Below are 15,181 nucleotides of genomic sequence, written 5' to 3' on the forward strand. Positions count from 1 at the left end.
CTGCCTGCGTCGAGAAGTCGGCGAGCGGGATCAGCACTGCTCGTCGACGCACCTTCGATTCCTCTAACGAAAGAAAATGTCACGTGTTGACGCCGCCATGAGTGCCGGGGGGGGGGGGGGGGATATGGCCTGAATAGTCAACTCGTTTCCGTCCCGAATGGGGCTGCCCGCTACAGCAGGAGAGAAAGGGAAACCCAGCCACCGCCGCCGCTGCCGCGGCCTCCTAGGCACCTTTGGTGGCGGTCACTCGACAGCGTCTGCTAGGTCCATCTCTGTTTTCAACTGGAGAATCTGCGCGAACCTCGGCCAGAACTCCGGTTACAGCACTGGGCGCCTTGCGTTTCGTGTGCAGCGAAGTGCAGCCGCTGCGGCTGGGGTTGAACCCGCGTACTCTGGCGCATGCAGCAGGCGAACGCATAACCCCTGAACCATTGCGGCGGGGTTCCCGTTAATAATATAGAATAACATTCACCTTGCATTGTTCGTACAGACAGCTCTAGCGGTCACATTCATTCATTGAACGGAGCCGTTAAAGCATTCAACCAATTAGCCTCCTAACGGAGGATCTAGCTTCTTCGATTGAACTTATACTCGCAAATATTATGTGCAGTTCAGACCAACGACGTCGGTCTACAGAATACTGCCAGCATTTCAAGCCCCTTACCCGCGAAGACAAGGCTTGAGTGTCGTCCAAAAAGCCTGAAATTAAAGCTGCTTTCTTGGCCATAATTTTACCTGGTGAATAGAAGGAGCATATATATGTCTAAATGCACCAAAAGGCTTCCCTCTAAACTCGCAGTGGAAGACCATACTATAAAGTTCGGTACTGGTGGCCTCTTTGTTGCATGTGACAATATTGATGGAGGTCAAGGAGGCGGCAGTCCCATAGCGGCTCAAGTACTTGTACCTGCTCATAAAAGGCAATCAAATGTGTGGTCTCTTTGAAAGGGACTGCCTCGGAACGCCTCAAACACATGAGTTATGCAGGCCACTGCGATACACCATGGAACGCCTCGCATTGCACTGCACGGTGACCGCAGTGGTGCGTGCTCGCATCGGATGCGAGCAGGAAACGAGACAGAACCAACTTGGAATGACGTGACGCCACACACTTGCCGTGGAAAAGTATTCCTGTATTTCATGCGGTTCAAAAGAGCAATGTACATGGGCTGAAAATCGGAGGGCGAGGGACTGCATGCTCGTCAGCTCACTTTTTAAGCATGGGTCTGGTCACAAACACGAGTGCGTAGGCGAATATATACGTGTGTATGTATGTACCACTCGGGACAAACAGTGACAAAGCGACCACCCTGCGTCACGTTTTCTTGTTGTCAAAACACAAAGTCTGACAATGGAGTGTTCTCGAGAAAAACACAGTGGAGGTGAAGCCTCCCTAGGCTTGTCGACCTCATGCTCGCGACCCTTTCTAGTCTATGAGATCGCACCACCAAAGGAACAATAAGTGCACAGCAATGCGCAACAAATATTGCTCGTTCGCAACTAGATAACAAAAGAAAGCCACTAGAAATGAGATTAGACACCAGGCTTAGTCAAAATCCACACTAGAAGCCCAGGAAGCCAAGGAACACACATTGCGACATTTACAAAGTGCGTTTTGTCGTCGCTGGTGATGCCAAATAGCTCTTTTGTTTTTTTAGTTCAAGAACAGTACTGCATTTCGGAACATGTACAGTACTCACGGATTGAAATAGGACACTCGGAGCGCGTGGCCGTCGCTGCATGCAAGGCAGTGTGGTAACAACAGGCCGGCTTATTGGCGACCGGAAGGAGCAGTTCTGCTTTTTAGATGTTGCCCCCTCGCGCTATACCACAATGCAGCACCTTGGTTCCATGAGCATCCACGGGCGGCGCTGCATGCAGCGACGGCCACGCGCTCCGAGTGTCCTATTTCAATCCGTGAGTACTGTACACTTTACGTAATGCGCCACAAACATGTAACGACCCTAAAGAGATTTTTTTTTTGCAGCAAGGACTACGCCACACAAGAATCTAGATGCGACATTATCACAATAGTAGTATTTGTAGACTTTCATTATGTCTTTTGCTGCAAAAAATTATGAGCTCGCAATTGATGTTTTTCAGCAAAGAGCTTGTACTCAGCCTCAAAATTTGCCTTAGTGCGGAGATACCACAGGTCAATTTAAATGTGTAATTAAGCTATTTGTACGCAACACCATGCACATTGTACTCTACTCTTATGCTAAACAAACTGCGCTAACTAAATCGGCATTACCTATATTAACGTATGTACAACATTAACCAAGCCCGATCCCATTACAGCAACCATATACACAAGAAATGACGCATTTCTCGATTTCTCATTTTGTATAGATACACTAAAGAAAGTCACAATCGAAAGGGTGAAATTATACATGAAAAAGTACAAAGCATATAATAACAACTTATGTGCTCACATTGTTCCCTTCAAGGACTTTAAGAAGCAAATGCAATGAGCCGTGCAACTAAAGTTTAGAACCAAACACTGCGCGCGAACGAAAGCTTTACAACCAGAATTAGTAAGACAACGAGCACATCGTCACAGCAATCATTTGCCACATCATCGCCTCCTAAATGCGCGCACAGAAACGCACAACGATAAGTCGCATCACTAATCCAAATTGTGAGTAAGACCCTCATATAAGCACAAGACATGGGGAAAGGTCAGCGCAAACAACTTTGCTCATAGAAGTTTTTGTCATCATTACTTTTTTTCATTTACTGATAAAGAGGATTTTGCGAAAACAAATACGAGCTGCCGCTGTTTCGCTGAAAAACTTCATGTCTTCAGGCAACATACTTCTGCAGGCGAGCTTCGGGAATAACAAATTCTGTAAAAGATTTCCTTTTAGAGGGCGTTAGAGCAGCTGTGTCTCGCGCTTAGCTCAGCACGGGCCTTTCACTCTGATATTCGAAAGCAAAAACTTTGCGCTTTAATGCAAGTAAGCGAATCGTACCGTTAGGGCTGTGACTGGAACCTGTTTTTGAATACCAGCCGCGTTGAACTGGCAATTGTAACAAAGAAAGTAAGACTGCCCATGCCGAGAATGACACGCACAGAGCTGCGACAAATGCCCTCCAACAATGACATTTATGTCAGATCGTTAAGACGTAAAGCTCGTATAGGCATGCAAATACGCGAGAAAACGAAAGGATGAAGTTATCCACAACATACAAGCGCACTGAGAACGTAGCCATGCGCTGCGTCAACACTTTTCTGTTTGCTTCTTTCGAAAATCGTCTACCACAGAACACCCGCACTAACTACAGGGTCATTTTTTTCCAAGTCGCTCTTTGCCTGAAAAGAACCACACACACAAAAAGAAAGGTGTCGAAAGAAAGAACAGGCTCATTCGCAAACAATGGGAATCGCTTCAAACCTACCAATAAGACAAAGGCCTGGCGGAATGGCGGTTTTTTTTTTTGACATTTCAAGAAACTTTTCACAATGCCTGCAGCTCGCAGTAGCACTTCACTTTTTATATAAGAGAAAAAAACTGGGAAAAAGCAAACTCATTTATTTCGTGGGCAGACAGAAAAGCTCGGGAAAATGAATAAAGGGAAGCTCAGTTCGCAAAGTCGTTTGCGTGTGCTGTTCACGATGAGCATTTGCAGAGACAATCACGCTACAGTTGCACTCCCACAAGCACTTCGTAAATGTTGAAATAGGACAGCGAGACACGCCGTTAATTACGCCGCTGCAGTCATTAGGTGGCATATAAAGTAATGGAGCGTAGCTATGCCGCCGAAGAAATCCTGCCGATTAATCGCACGAACGGCTGGATCTGATCCGTCGTTCGCGAATGGGGGCTCAGCAATGTTCAGAATTACGCAACAGAAAAAGGAAGAAAAAAAAAAAGATTTAGACCATTGCTCTTTTGTCGGCTGTGCTCTGCTTTTCTTCTCGCTTTTCTCATCAGGAGCTTCAAAAGCACCCAACGACGATGAAAACTAACGCCCACTCTACTGAAAGAAAATAAATTTTTTCCTTAAGTTTTCTAAACATCAACTAGTACCTGAAAATACAATCTGCCGTGTGCCTACCAAGATTTGGAATCAAATCCCTGTCGCACATAGTGTGCGGTGACCACACAGCCACACATCCCTACCACACGTGCAAAGCATGGTTTCAAAGTGCTGACAGGAGCCGAACTCAGCAGTGAGCTGCGTTCGCAAGCTGAGGCGGAGTGAGGCGGGCAGAGCAGTTGTTTCCGCACAGAACGTTTTTTATTTACGCAACAATATTTAGTCTATGAAACCGGTCCAACATGGCGATTGTAGTGAGATGGCATGATGGGATGGTAAGAAAGAGCTTAAACGTAAAAAAAAGGCAGCCATGTCTAGACACACACATATGCCATCCCTGATATGCTGGGCCTAGGAACGACAAATATTGTGATTGGAACTCAGAAGACTGATTCCATATGGCGAGTTTAACAGACACTACAGGGAATAATAAGAGGAATGGCGCACGGGTGACAACAGTCTCGCGAGTTTTCATTCAAAAGCGTTTCGGCCCTCCATGGCAGCTGAAGGTCCTTGATGAAACGTAGACCAGACAAAAAGTGCGGTGAAGCATTGGAAGATCACTATACCAGCCGGATACATTGGTCTATCTAGTGTAACCAGTAGCCCCGGTTCCCCTGCAAACACGATTGCTCTGCCCGCATTGCTTGGCCATCACATTTTGTTTTTGTGCAATTCCTTTCGTTCACAGGGACAGTCTTGATCATTAAGGAGGAGACGAAAATCATGAAGTTTAATTTTAAAGTGTGTTCATTTTGCTCGCTGGAGAAAAACCGCAAGATGAAGCAAAATCTGCGCGGTTGACCGCGAGAGGTTGATTAGAACTGCCCTTTTGTTCCCATGACCTTCAGAGCTTTCGTCATACATCTTCCTGCATAAATTCGCCGAGTGAAATAAATAATTAAAAAGAGCAATATTAAAAAGAAAAACATTTCAGTGAAGAGAGAAAGGATTTCACGCGTTTTAAGGCTAACGAGGTTAAAGGTAATGCTATTCCTTAAATTCTCTGTGCACCAGAGAAAGAACTAAGCGGAATTACCCCTTACTGTCCAACCAAGGGCCATTCAAGCAAGAGGAATTGATGACTTACGCACAAGGAACGCAACTAAACAAATGCGGACTACGTAGGCGTGCACAAAAATGTGCTCAACATTCTAATCGTAACAACACCCTTTAGATACCCTTCGAACCCTACGAGACCCCATGCTCAATTTAGAGCGGTGCAGCAATGTACAGTGTCAGTCCATTCTGTACGAACTGAGGACAATATAATTCGGTATAACACTCGACAAGTCGCTCCGCAGGACACTCGAGGTGCTTATTCATTCCTCTAAAAGCGTCTGGGATACACTGGTGCTGCACACGCTCACAATAGTTTTCTTTTCCTTCTATACATGCGAAGTTTTTTTTTTTTTTTTTTTTTAAGGAGTGCGCAACAAAACCACGAAAAGATGGCCATCAAAATTTCGCCTCTAACATCGGCTGCAGCGGAATTCCGAGAATTCGGCTCCTCGGAAGCTCTATCTTTCAGCTTTAAACCAAACTGAACAACCATGGGTGCACTCGAATCTGGAGAATTCGGTTTGGCGATAACGGAAAACATAATTTGCAAGAAACTTGATGCAGACGACTATCTCACCTTTAGTCGGTGTACATTGCATGTTTCAGAGACTGATATCTGCTATTGAGACGTTTATCTTCAAGTTTCTAAAATTAAAGTGCCACCTGCAGAATTTGCTGGAACAAGGTGGACCAATTAAAATAAATCTGCTGCTTCGAGAATAGTTAAGCTAAGCTAAATGTCGGATTTTTGCGGATGTTTAACGTGGCTTTCACCCTATCTATGCTAAGAGGGGAGGCCAAATCATGAAAAAGGGTGCATCGTTTGAAACAAAACATCAAAAGGTCTATACTGGAACGAACATGCTAGGTGCGCCTTCTGTCCGAAGCGACCCGATTTCTTAACCGGCAAAAGATAACGGTCTACAACGAAAGCGGCTCAAGGCACCCCCTAATGCTATCGCAAAGCTCACTTACCCATTACTCGATTACGATGCCGCTAAAGCTGCTCCTAAAGTCGGTCGTTTCTCGCCATTTTCGTACCAGTCATTTCGTTCGTCCGTTAAAAGCAAACACTGAACACAGAGGCAAAATCAGCAGCCTGCCTACTGCTTGAAATTGCTCGCAGCCTCTCACGGAACAGGAGCAGCCTATATGAACTGCGAAAGCTGCGATGAGAGTAAACTACGCTGAAAATTTCTTTCCCAAGTTCACCACGGCAGGCTGGAAAGCATCCCAACACAGTACAGCACTGGCAGGTGCTAGGAAGGCGTCCCGTTTTATTCTAACGAACGTACGCGACGAAGCGCTGTATTCTGCCCGCAGTACCCTACCCGAAATCCAAATAATTGCTAGTGAGAAAAATGTCTGTGTATGTGGCGGAACGCCAGTTTGCCTTGCACAGTGTGTACGGACCAGACTGTCAGCTTGTCTTTGAAAATCTGCTATCTCCTGCTGTATAGAGGTGTGCGCAGACTACTAAGCATAAGTCAATGCCTGTCGTTTCAAACTCAGTGGTTTAGTGTTACCACCATTGCTGAGATTTTTAGTTAGGCGCATTGTGGGCCGAACATGTGCTGCTTAGATAGTGCATTGTGGCATGTCTTGTTTTCACGAGGCTATAAGCATACCAAATTAATATCTAGCCGACCTTTGCTAACCAACTGAAGCAGGAGCTTCCTCCTACACAGCTGCGGTCCGAAAGGAACACCAAGAACTAAGCAACGAAAGCGAAGAGACACAAGTTAACATAGACACGTCATATTTCCGCTTTCAATCCTGCTCAATACTTCATCTTGACAACACATTTCAGATGACATCCCTCCGCGCACGCTTTTTCGCCTAACTGCGGAGAACAAGGCCCATTCAGTCCGCGGGCGATCATACTACGAAGTGGCAATGCCCTCGTCCCTAGCACCAGTGTAACGGATAGCGAAAAGACGGCGAGAGGCGCGGAAGCCACACTGTGCGCGACGCAGCGATTTCGACATGGGCTGCAAGCACCCCCGTAGACTCGGAGAGAAAAACCGACAGAGGCAACATACAACACAGAAACAGGCTTGTGTGTTCATCCACGGAACTCTAAACACGCAGAAGAAAGCCGCGTGGTGGTGTGACATCAACAGTGCGTGCATAAACGGAACCTCCGGCAGTACTATACGGAACTGAGTACACATTGCCGGCGCCGGTGGTCTCAAGGGTGGCAACGAAGTTTCGTTAGCGGTCACTAGCATTAGCGGCTTCGAACTCACGCGCTCCGGAGTATTTGCAGCGAAATGGTATAGAGCAACGCGGGAAGCGAGTCTTCGGGAGTCGTCGGGATCGTGGACGCATCGCGATATCGCCACAGCTGCGTGAAGCACGAAGCGCCGGACAAGCGGCGTGGCCAATTCGAGCGGAGCGAGTCGCATGCAAGATCATGTTGGCGAACGTCTTCCTGCGGACTGTCTGCAGCGCAGGCGCGTGCCTGTATTGGCACGCCGAGAGAAACCCCCGCATTCAGTTCAGCAGTGAGAGTCAGAAAAATATACGGCTGCCATTTTCTTCACCGTGATCTATGAATTACGGGTCAACGGGCTTCGCAGCTCATCCAAGAGGACAGGCTGAGAAGGTCTGACTGCGACATTCGCTGAGAGGAAAACCAAATATACCCAAATAGCAAAGCCAAAAGCCACTGACAGAACTACTCATTTGCCGAACCGTTTGCCCACTTGAGAAGTCAATCCCCGAAAGCACTACAAACACATGCCAGAGATGAAATATGAGGCTTGACAACGCTCAACTAAAGCGGTCGACGGTAAGTACAGTGACTAAATAACGAAAGTCTGCAGCAAGCCTGGGTGCGTTCATTCGGCAAGGGGCACAACATTCCTAGCGAGCGACGCTACATTTAGCTGTCCGGCGACATAAATCTCTGCTACAGGAGCACAAGAATCGAAACTACAGCTGCTAGGCAAAAAAAGAAACTAGGAGTAATAGTTTCACCGAATCTATACCCTAAATTATATACTTTAAGCGAATACGCGAAAAGCCCGTTTGTCTTAATTGCATGTGCTCTGTGCTTAGCGACCCTCCTCTGTGCTCCAAGAATGGTCCCACATGCGCGAAGAGTTGTGTGTGTTTTTTTCTTCTCCCATGCCGCACTCAGTGCCAACAAGCATGCTCGGAACAACTAGGCTGTGATACGCAGCTGTGTCACTCTTTCGCTTCGAAATGAGTTTCCGATGAACTTATGCAAGTTTCCCACTTTTTAAGGAGAATTTTTCGAATTGTCTGTTGCTCTCTCTCAGCGCTGAAGCAAATAACAGGCACCAAATCTTTAGTTTTTACCAAGCTTTCTCGAAGTCAGAGCCGGAAGGAAGCATCTTTTGCGTGTTAGGCGTTTTCACATTGTGCATTTTTCTGTAACCTCGTGCTAGAGTTCGCCTTGGTGGCTCCACTGAAAACCAGCAAATAAATTCCGAGATCTGCGTGTACCTGAATTTTCTAACGGTTGCCAGAGCCGCCAAGAATGGAGCCGAAAAACGATGCGTGCGTTCAGGCGCTGCTCCCCACTTCTTTCTTTCTTAGTTTGCTTTACTTTTCGTTCCAGAGTAGCAGTGTTGTGCCCCGCACACGAAGTGTTTACACCGCTCACGCAAAGCAGGCGATCATTGCGCAACTGAAGAGGACGTGCTGAAAAGGCACATTTTACTTCGTTATCTTTTCACTCTAGGCGGCCGTACTCAGGCTGCGCGCCCGAAAGAACCAGGAACGAGAACTAAGCACACGAAACGAAACGGGACACCCAACGTCGCCTAAGACGATGAATAGTTTTTTCCACAGGTCGAAAGTGAGTTCGCGCGTGATCGCAAACTCGGTGCATCGAAGTGATCTATGCACAAGTGGTCGAAAGCATGCTGTGCCGCTAGAGAAGAAAAAAAAAAACAATAACAAAAAAGAAACTCCGAAAAGGCGTGCTGTCTGCGCATCGAATTGGCAACTAGACTCGTCCGCGGACTGGAGTGAAAGCTAGGCCGTGGCGAACGGCGACCACAAAGCACGGAGCCACCTGAGGGCGACAACGACGTAGACATTCGACCGGCAGAAATCGTTCGGGGGCTTCTGGGCATGCAATAGTCGCGGGGAGACCGTTCTCGATACCCGTGTGCTAGTCATGTGTAGGGTAATGCGAGCAGTTTGTATAGGTCCGAAACCTCCGAACACGGAGGTTTCGACACCGCGTGCGGCAAGGTTTCTTCTCTATGTACAACTTTCACCCTCTCTCAAAGCGACCGTCCACCGCGCTCCCTAGGAGCTGGTCACAACAAACAAACAATCAAACGAACGAAAACTGCCTCATGGAACACGAAGAGTTGTGAAACACAAGATAGTCAGCGGTTATTTGATTGGTTTCAACGGCGTCGCCCGGGCGAAGGGAGCGAATTGCCTCCATCGTCCACGACACACGCGCGCACCGGCCCGCGCGGTTGATGCTGGTCAGAGTGTTAAGATATCCTCATCTCTCCGGCTAGCAGCTTTACACTGTCACTTCAACAGCCAGTCAGTCGTGTAGGTAGCCCGCTTTCAGCGGATCTGAAAAGCAGCTGCTGGTTTTATCTGTCATTGGTCCACTGTTGTTGTCGAAACGCCGGTCCTAGCCCTGTGAAAGCGTTCGCGCTACATGGATTATGTGATGATGGTGATGGAGCGAGGAGAAGAAATGTGAAGGGAGGTTAGCTCAAGCTGTAAGAAACAAGCCAGAAAAGGAGAAAACACATCTAGGCGCACCGAGGTATGAAATGTGCAGTATCAAATTACATAAACTGCAGCCACGCACAGCCTACATGCTTCAGCGGTTTGTGCCGTTAAACGTTCGCCAAGGGAGAGCGCCCAATGGGGCCTACAGTGAAGAACTGCATTCCCAAGCTACTCTAAGCGCCGATTATTAATCTATCACTCATTAATCAATAATGGGTGGAATCACGGCGAGGATCGTCTCTAAACGCCTTAAAGTTTATAACGGCTAATGATTGTCAGCTATTGAACGGCTCAATGTACCGCGATTTCAGTTCAGGAAGTACAACACATCGTACACAAAGAAAGACGAACTCGTACGATAAATACGAGCCAAGCAGTGTGAAATAACTGGAGCAGTACGCGCTTAACTACCACAGCAAGAGCTATAAAATGTAGCTACGGTGATGGTGTGTACGGTGCTTGTTGGCACATGCTGTTGTGGAGCAGGGTCCGAGGACCAAGATAAATGCATAGCTTCGTCGTAAGTTACTTCGCTTACAAATAAAAGAAAAACAGAAAATCATTACGGTATGCACTTCAAACAGGTAGCACCAAAACTCGTGTAACATAATCGACGGTGTTCAGGGCAATTGGAAGATGACCGACTGCGAAGCCTCGCTTTACACTGCAAATACCCTGAAAAAGAATGGCTCCATCGGAAGGCTTTAGTGGTTCACTAAGTGATTTTCTACGAGGCTGGCTACGTGGTGGAAGTCATTAACGGCGGCTCCAATGGCGTCACGGGGCAGAAAAACTGAACGTCGAAGTGTGCGTGGGTAAGGTTCACGTGTAATACAGCGTGCCAGAAAGTTGAGGCCTCCAAAGTCGACGCTGCGCTTATCTTTAGAAACCGAATTTAGCATGAAGTTGTACGTATTTAAGGAAATCTAATCGACACGTAAGATAAGGTTAGGTGCTGCAACATTGTAAGAAACCTAACCTGATTATTTGGAACAGGTACTTCTAGCGACGTCATCGCTAGAGCGGAAACAATACTGCAGTTGCTGAAACGCTTGAATACAAGCGCTACTCAGCCGAAGCGGTCCAGCGCCAGTATCCTCTCTAAACAGACATGAGCGCAAGACCAGCCATATTTAGGATGTATCTTCAGAACTTCTTTTACTCTGATTTGTAGTGCGATGCATGGTCTCGCCAACGCATGTGAACCTATGCACATTGCTTTTTATATTTACACAGCGTGTCTCGATCAAAGTTAAGAGTGATCAATTGAGTGATTCGTTTATTGTCTGACTCGGTCCTTTATAAATGCGTCCTGGGCAACAGTCGTTTCCTTTGCGAATTCAATGGATCTTGCGCAGCAATAAAACAGTTAACTTTGTTCCCTTGTGCGGGCATCTTTCAAGCAGGCTGTATTGTTTGGCATACGAAGACTCAATGCATGTCACGTGACATTAGAAACCAGTAGCAAGATAAGAGCAGGAGAGGAAAGAGAGAGATAGGAAAGAGAATGAAAAATAATGAATGCAGAAATTGGCCCAAGCAAAAATTGTTCAGTAGATGGGTGGGATGTGGGAGTAGTTGAGCTCGAACGTGGGAGGCTGGACCAGCATGGACTGACTGGCTGTGAGGTTGTGTCAAGGAGCGTAAAGAGATAGCGCTTGCACAATCTTCGGATCTTGTTTGGAGCCCTCGCGGAACTCCTCCAGCGTCAGCCGGTTGTCGTGGTTCTGCGAAGAGGAGGGAAGAGGGTCGGGGAGCAAATACACGTGAAAAGTTTGCGAGTTGGCAGACGGAAGGCAACGCACCTAGCTGCGAAACTCTCCTTCACTAAATAGAATTACTCCGATGCTAAAGCGAGTGCGACAAAAGCAGACTGCAAGACAAAGAAGCAAGGCGCACACCCAGCGCGTGTACCTCTTTCTTGTTTCCGTTTTTTTTTTTTATACATTGTGCGCTCCTTGCTTCACCACAGCATCAGCTGGTGCAGCATATGATCCTGTTAGCACTGCGCCCATGAACGAACGGTTGACGGAGAGTGCAATGCCTACTCCGAAGACAAAAAGCAAAGCCTGCCCTGCGGATTTAGTTTGTCTTTTCACTTCGTTTAATCATCACTTAAGCTGGCATCCGATCTATGCTTCCGTAACGTCGTGGAGGGTTATTTAAGCGCAAACGAACTCGCGCGCTAAAAGCGGTACACCTATCAACGAAAGCAGACTGCAGAGATCTGGAACGCGCAGGCAGTTTACAGGCGGTCTTAAAATTTGACTCTGCCACACTATCGGTGAAGAACCGTACTGCAGTGCCGCCTTGGAGACAGTATGCAGCCATGGGAGGAGGGACCGAGCGAATTCTGACAGAGCATATAAGCACACGTATCATCGCGAACTAGTAGACTAATACAGCCTGTTTTTTTTTTTCTTGGCTTTCAAGGAAAACGTTATTTGCTTTCAGGCTCGCTATTCCAGATTTTTCTCTGCACGCTGGAGAGAGCCCATCAGCCCATGCATGACAGTAGTGTCGGCGGTAACCTGTGTGTAGGCAGGCGGTTGGGGGCCCTCAGAGAAACCGAGGGTGCATGTACTACATGCCTCCGATACGGAGAGGCCTAGTTGTTGTCTCGAGCAATGGCGGAACCTTTCCTTTGTGTCTGTGCGGGGGCCGGATGGCAGATGGCAGGGAAGCCTTCGCTGGCTCCGTTTTTAACGTTAATGGTACATCCAGAGGGTTTGCGTGGGCAACAGCCGGAGCCTGCTGAGGTGGACCCCAGGGACAGAACCCCTATGTGAAATTTGTTTTGATGGTGAATGTGAATGGACCGGCGTAATTATTTACATAAATAAAATTTATGCTCCCTCTCTCTCTCTCTAGGAAAAATACGAAAGCTAAGTGCTTTTTGATATTTCATTGTTGTCAATTCCAATTCTTGACCCTGTGTACACTGGTGGCGCTTTGTTAAGCGAGTCCTCCTAGCATTCCTGTGGCAGTGAGGTGGAGGATCTTGTTTTCTGAAATTAACCCATGGACCGTGTTACGAGCTCAACGGGCAATGCTGGAGACAGGGATGTCCCCCACGGATATCAGGTGTGGAAGATTGAAGTACTGCGCATTTTCTCGAAGCTCTCATATTACGTCAGTGCTGTTTTTTTTTTGTAACTGAGAAGCTTCGGCCCTAGGCGTTTATCAGACGTTTTCAACCATGAATGAGAACATGTATTCTACCAGATTTTTAAGCATTAAATGCATTTAGCGCTTGCTGTCGGCGGACCACGGCAAATAATACGACGTCGAACCGCAGGAGATCATGAAGGCGAACTGAAATGAGCTTGGGTCGCCTCTTGCTGATACGATGATTCTCTGGCCGCTGAATCAGCGCATGCGTCAACAAGTGTCTTCCTTGAGTCCGAGCTGATTTCTGGGCGGAAAAACTGAAAAGGCTCTAAACTATATTACTTCTCGGTGGACACCTTACACACGCCGTGAGAGAAGACTTGAGCTGACGCAGAAATAAGACGCTCTTGAGCGTGACGCGCCTATCCTCAGATGCATTTCACAATTGAATATTCTCTCAACGGGGTTACTCTCGACGTCGGTGCGCACTTATTTTTGCTGCCGATCGGTAAAAGAGGGAAAGCAACCATAAGGTATATTTGTTGTTCGGTCCCGATGATAGCCGCCCAACACAGAGACGCAGGAAGAGTTTGAAAAAGTCCTGCTCACGCTACCAAATATGGCGAAAATAACACAAGCTTAGCGATCCAACCCACTTTGAGTAAACGAATAACCAAGAAGAGAAGGGGAGACAAAAGTTGAGAGAGTAGATAGGAAGATGAGAGATGGAGAAGAGTGCAAGAAAAAGTGACTGTCGATTTTCTCCTGTCGAGTCATGGCAGAGAAACGCGGATGAAGTCTATGGGAGCGAAGCGCGTGCTCGGAAACCTCCAGCGCCACGAGATACCATTATCAACACACTATGTATGCCTTCACGGGGATTCTGCGCACTAGCTAATTCAAGTTAATGACGCATAATCTGTTCTATAAGTCATGGAACATCTAAGTCGCCATATACGCAGGTGCCTTCCATAGAGATGCTTTAGCAGAGCGCTACCATATGTGGTCGGAAATACATTATCACACTGTAAACTCGAATCAACCTGTAAGGAAGCAAAAAGCGAGTAACACGTCTTATAGCGCGCTCCTTAATGAGAGAAGGGTATGCTTTCCAAGCCGTGGGGTAGGTTTTCATATTTAAAAATGTGGAACACTTGCGTTTGGCAACAGACCAAATTCTCTCTTCAGAATAAACCAAGTAGTCGCAGTTACCAAGATTTTGATCACGGTTTCAAACGTGCTCTAAATGCTAGCCACTGGTGCAGCGGCTAAATGTTTTCCTCCTTTGATAAATGCACGAAGTACGAGATGGGACTATGCGTCTGTTTCTAGAGGTACGTTATTCCGCATATTTAGTGGTTGAAGTTTATCCTGCGGCTTGAGCGTGTAACCCCCCCCCCCCCCCAGCCCCCCACCCCTCCCCCCAGTAAGGGAGCGCGCAAGAGTACGTGTCACTTAGTTTTTTTCTCCCTTGTAAGGCAATTCGCGTTTAGTGCCGTGAAGCTGCAAAGAACAATCAGAATCCACGAACATGTCCCGACAACCTGTGGAGAAAGAAGGGTATTACCTTGTCCAATTGGTCGAATATCTTGTCAACTCTTTCCTGGGGGGATTCCTCTTGTTCGGACTCTTTCGTCTGGTTTCCCTGCACAATGGAAAGCGAAACGTGCTTTAAAAAAAAAAGAGCAGCAAAAAGGGTCACTGAGCTGCCGCATCGAGTTTAACAATGCCTTCGCTGATCTTCTTCTGGGAGCTGTATCTGCTTAGAGTCAGTTACAAAGTAAATGGAATCACCACTGAACGTCTCCTGGCGTCAAGGGCCCGGTCTTCCTAGATTCAATTAGAGTTGCAACGTAGACACCACTCAAAGGTATTGACTTAAGTACTTTTTGCTTTGCTTTTCTTTTCAAGAGGAAATAAAGAAAGGCTTTGCAGCATCGCTGCAGTAAGCAGAAGTAGAAGAAGTGCAGCTAATCTCGATTTAGTTTTTCGAAGAAAACTGAACGAAACGACAAAATCGCCTGCTGCAGTAAGGCGAGCAATCGGTGGAATGGCGCAATCCAAAGGGCCCCGATATAAAATTAGACATCAGAGCGCATTGAGATTTATTTTTTTTTTTTTTTTTTTCTTGGCTGCGAACACTCACGAAGGAAAACGATAGCATCCACAAAAAGAAAGAAAGAAGGATTTAAGCACTACGAAAAGGCAAAAGAAGAAACAGGTGCAA

At 47.0% G+C, this 15,181-nt stretch overlaps 1 protein-coding gene across 1 annotated transcript in view; it reads right to left on the bottom strand.

The window, feature by feature from the left end:
- Positions 1 to 1,931: 1,931 nt before the first annotated feature.
- LOC146172101 (frequenin-1-like) overlaps positions 1,932 to 15,181 on the bottom strand; it is a 254,253-nt gene continuing 241,003 nt past the window's right edge. Inside the window, exons 7-8 of the mRNA XM_084585869.1 lie at positions 14,522 to 14,599; positions 1,932 to 11,570 (exon numbers count right to left, since the gene is read on the bottom strand). Coding sequence (XP_084441995.1) covers positions 11,478 to 11,570; positions 14,522 to 14,599 — 171 coding nt within the window. The 3' untranslated portion in view covers positions 1,932 to 11,477. The remainder of the gene's footprint in view (positions 11,571 to 14,521; positions 14,600 to 15,181) is intronic.

Source organism: Amblyomma maculatum, unplaced genomic scaffold, assembly GCF_055883805.1.
Source record: "Amblyomma maculatum isolate TAMU_Amacu unplaced genomic scaffold, ASM5588380v1 scaffold_13, whole genome shotgun sequence".
NCBI classification, from domain to species: domain Eukaryota; kingdom Metazoa; phylum Arthropoda; class Arachnida; order Ixodida; family Ixodidae; genus Amblyomma; species Amblyomma maculatum.